Source organism: Buceros rhinoceros, unplaced genomic scaffold (genome assembly GCF_000710305.1).
Source record: "Buceros rhinoceros silvestris isolate BGI_N320 unplaced genomic scaffold, ASM71030v1 scaffold9957, whole genome shotgun sequence".
NCBI classification, from domain to species: Eukaryota; Metazoa; Chordata; class Aves; order Bucerotiformes; family Bucerotidae; genus Buceros; species Buceros rhinoceros.
Window position 1 is genome coordinate 7,518 of NW_010421552.1, and position 3,249 is coordinate 10,766.

Genomic DNA, 3,249 nt, shown 5'->3' on the forward strand with positions numbered 1-3,249 from the left:
GCGGGGAGCTCTCACCTGTGTGCGTCTTCATGTGCTCATCGAAGTACTGCTTCATGTTGAAGTCCTTCCCACACCACTGGCACATGAACTGCTTGTGGCCGATGTGGATGCTCATGTGGGAGCGCAGCTGGTACTTGTACTGGAAGCGCTCGTTGCAGTTCTGTGGAGACCAGAAGCGATGAGCTGTTGACGAGTGCCCAAAACACCCCCCACTTCCCCCCAGATCACCAGCATGTTGAAGCAGTGCAGAAATCACTTTTTTCCCCAAAAAAGACCTCGAAGAAATGGCTTTTTGGGTCATACCCAGCCAGGTTTGCAGGCTGGATGGGCTTGGCGTGGGATGCAAGGTCCAGGCACTGGAGGGACAGATCCTGACACTGGACAAGTTCAATCAGAAGGCTGGTGGGAGCCTCAAACCAGGAGGGGATGCAAAGTTTGGAAGAGCATGGGAGCATCCCTACAGGCCAATGGCACAAAGCACAGGGGAAGCTCCAGGAAGTGAAAGATCTTTCCCCAAACCAGTGGCGTTTGTCCTTGTTTGAGGGGATGCAGGGTGAGGAGACACACAGGCCCTTACCTCGCATTTAAAAGGCTTTTCCCCAGAGTGCTGGAGGGAATGGACCTTGAGCGACATGCTGCGCTTGAAGGACTTCCCACAGGTCTCGCAGGTGAACGGCATGTCCTTGGTGTGAGCTGAGGCAGGGAGGAGCAGGGTCAGGGGCCCTCCCCACACCCTGAGCACCCATCTCCCCAAGTCCCAGCTGCTGCTGCCAGTGCTGGCACCCAATCCCAGTAAACCCAACACCACCACCTCAGGAAGATGCACGGCAGCAACTTCTGAGGTACTCCCCCAATTGCTTGCCAACCCCCCCTTTTTCTGGATCTCTTTGGTGCCTGGAAGCCCCAGGGACCCATCGGTCGCCATGCACAATTTGCTTTTTAAAGCCCGGCACTGGAGTGGTCTGGTCCTGTTTTACAAGGGAAGGACAGTTACACTTCGACCCCTCCCTTTGATCAATTCAGAGGTCCTTTCTTCTGCTTAAATAAAACAAATGAGGTTCCCCAGTACCATGCCTGATTGCTTCAAACCCAGGCATAAGTTCAGCATTGGATACCTGGCCAAATTTCAAACCCCCTGGACTGACGTGAGAAATCTCACCCAAGAGTAAGCCCAGCCCTAAACTCCCAACACGACGGTGACAAAAAAAATCATTGCCAAAACGATGGATGAACACCCCTAACAAGATCTCCCCAGTGCTTCCTGCACTCACCAACCATGTGTTTGCGCACGTGGGCCATGGTGTAGAACTTCTTCTCGCAGATCTCGCAGGAGAACTTCTTCTCAGCGTAGCCGTGGACGATCTTGTTGTGCTCATGGAGGGACCACAGCTTTTTGAACCCCTTCCCACATGTCACGCACTGCAAGGAGAGAGTGGATGGGTAAGGAAGGAGGTGAATGTCCCCAAGAACCACCAGCATTTTTGTTTTACCACTCTATCAGCTTCCTCCACTGAAAGGAAAAAATGAATGAATGTACGAAACCTACAGCTAAGACATCAAAACTCATAATGACCAGCAAGTCTGCTACAGACCTTGTCACTTCAAAACCTCCAAAACCCAAATTTCTCTCCATCAGACGAAGAAGTGGATCACGACTTTCCAGGGAAAGACGTGGATCTCCACCAACTGCTGTATTGGGACTTGCATAACCATCAGCTCACGTACCAAGGTCCTATTCCCAGCTGGGGGTTTTACTCTCACTCACAACGACGCCGTTACACAAAAAAGGACCCCAACCCTGAGTGCACGAGAAGGCTGCAAAGAATATAGAAAGCAGGAGGAACCCAAGCCAGGGCAGCACAACTTCAGCCTTCAGCGGATATTACGGATACTTTACCACTAAATGAGTTTTCCAAACTCATCCAAGTGGACCAAAACAGACTCAAAAACCGGTCTATCAGCACATGCAGAGCAACGTGATGTGCAAAGTACCCCCTGAGAAGTTATGGTAGAGATTTGCTTCAGCTCCAGCAAGTTCAATGTTTCACTGAAAGTTCCCAGGAAAAGCTCCAACTTTGGCATGAGATGTTTGAAGCCTGTGAGGCCTGTTGGGGAAACATGGGAGAGCGCGGTCCACGCAGGAAACCACTGCTGGATGGAGGGCAGCACCCAGCTGAGGACCCTGGCAGGAGCCAACGGCCTCTCTTTCCTCCAAGGGTCAACGATTTCCTCTTCACCTCTCCACGACGCATCTTCCTCTTGGCCAACAGGAATAAAACCACCCCTCCTCCTCGCAGATGCGTGCAGAAAATAATTCATGCCTTGGAGGCATTTTGCAACAGCAGAGCTGGACAGTACCAGAAAGTCCAGAGAGAGATTACTCCGACTTCTCCTCCTACTCAGAGATGCTCGTCGATGGGCTTCCACCAAATTTTGCACCGAATGCGGCTGTGATACCACGGCAAATACACCGTTATGTCACGTAGTCATCACAGCATCCCTCCATATATACCCGTATTTAGGTGCCCGAGAGGCAAAATTAGGGTCACAGAGGCATTCCCAGCACTCACCACCTTCATCTTGCCATGCTTGACTATCAACGTGCGTAGTCCTCTGAATTTTACTGTTCCCAAGTATGTATTTTCACGGATGAGAACAGCTTTATCTCTGCTTTAAGAGACATTTCAGGGTACCTTCAGGACCAGAGCCTGATATCAAAGACACATCAATATCCATTTTCTCCACATAAAATGAAAAAGGCTGCAGGGGAATTTTAAAATTAATGGTAGAGGGGAAGCAGCAGGTGTAGGAAAAACCCTGGGCTGGGACTAAGCACCCTGGAGGGCTGAGCTCTGCGTCCTCAGTTACCACAAAAAGCATCACTCAAAAATGTGAAAATAATGTCCAAAAAAAAGAAGAGAAGATAAAAGTCTTGCAGGTTAAGAGGAAACCCAAACTGAAGCTGGCCAAAAAAGTTTGAGAAACAACCTGACAAAGCAAGTGATGAATCATTTTTCAGGCGACAGAGGCAGAATGCCTGGGACGGTGTCTGTGGGGCTGCAGACCACGATGGGAAATGATCACAGGGAGCAAGGTGGAGCCTAACATCTAAAGCATTCCGGATGAAATTCAGGGACAAAACGGGGAAAGAAAGCGGCAGACTCGAACGGGGTAAGAGGGATGGTCCCTCCAGCGATCTGGTGAAAAAATAAGGAATAAAGACGGTCCATTACAGGTATAAAGTCAAAA

The 3,249-nt window shown here is 50.1% G+C and overlaps 1 protein-coding gene across 1 annotated transcript in view; it reads right to left on the reverse strand.

Moving 5' to 3' along the window:
• Window positions 1-15: 15 nt before the first annotated feature.
• The window catches only part of ZBTB47 (zinc finger and BTB domain containing 47), a gene marked incomplete at both ends in the record, with an annotated part of 6,600 nt that continues 3,366 nt past the window's right edge, over window positions 16-3,249 (reverse strand). Inside the window, 3 exons of the mRNA XM_010139704.1 lie at window positions 16-160; window positions 578-693; window positions 1,272-1,419. Coding sequence (XP_010138006.1) covers window positions 16-160; window positions 578-693; window positions 1,272-1,419 — 409 coding nt within the window. The remainder of the gene's footprint in view (window positions 161-577; window positions 694-1,271; window positions 1,420-3,249) is intronic.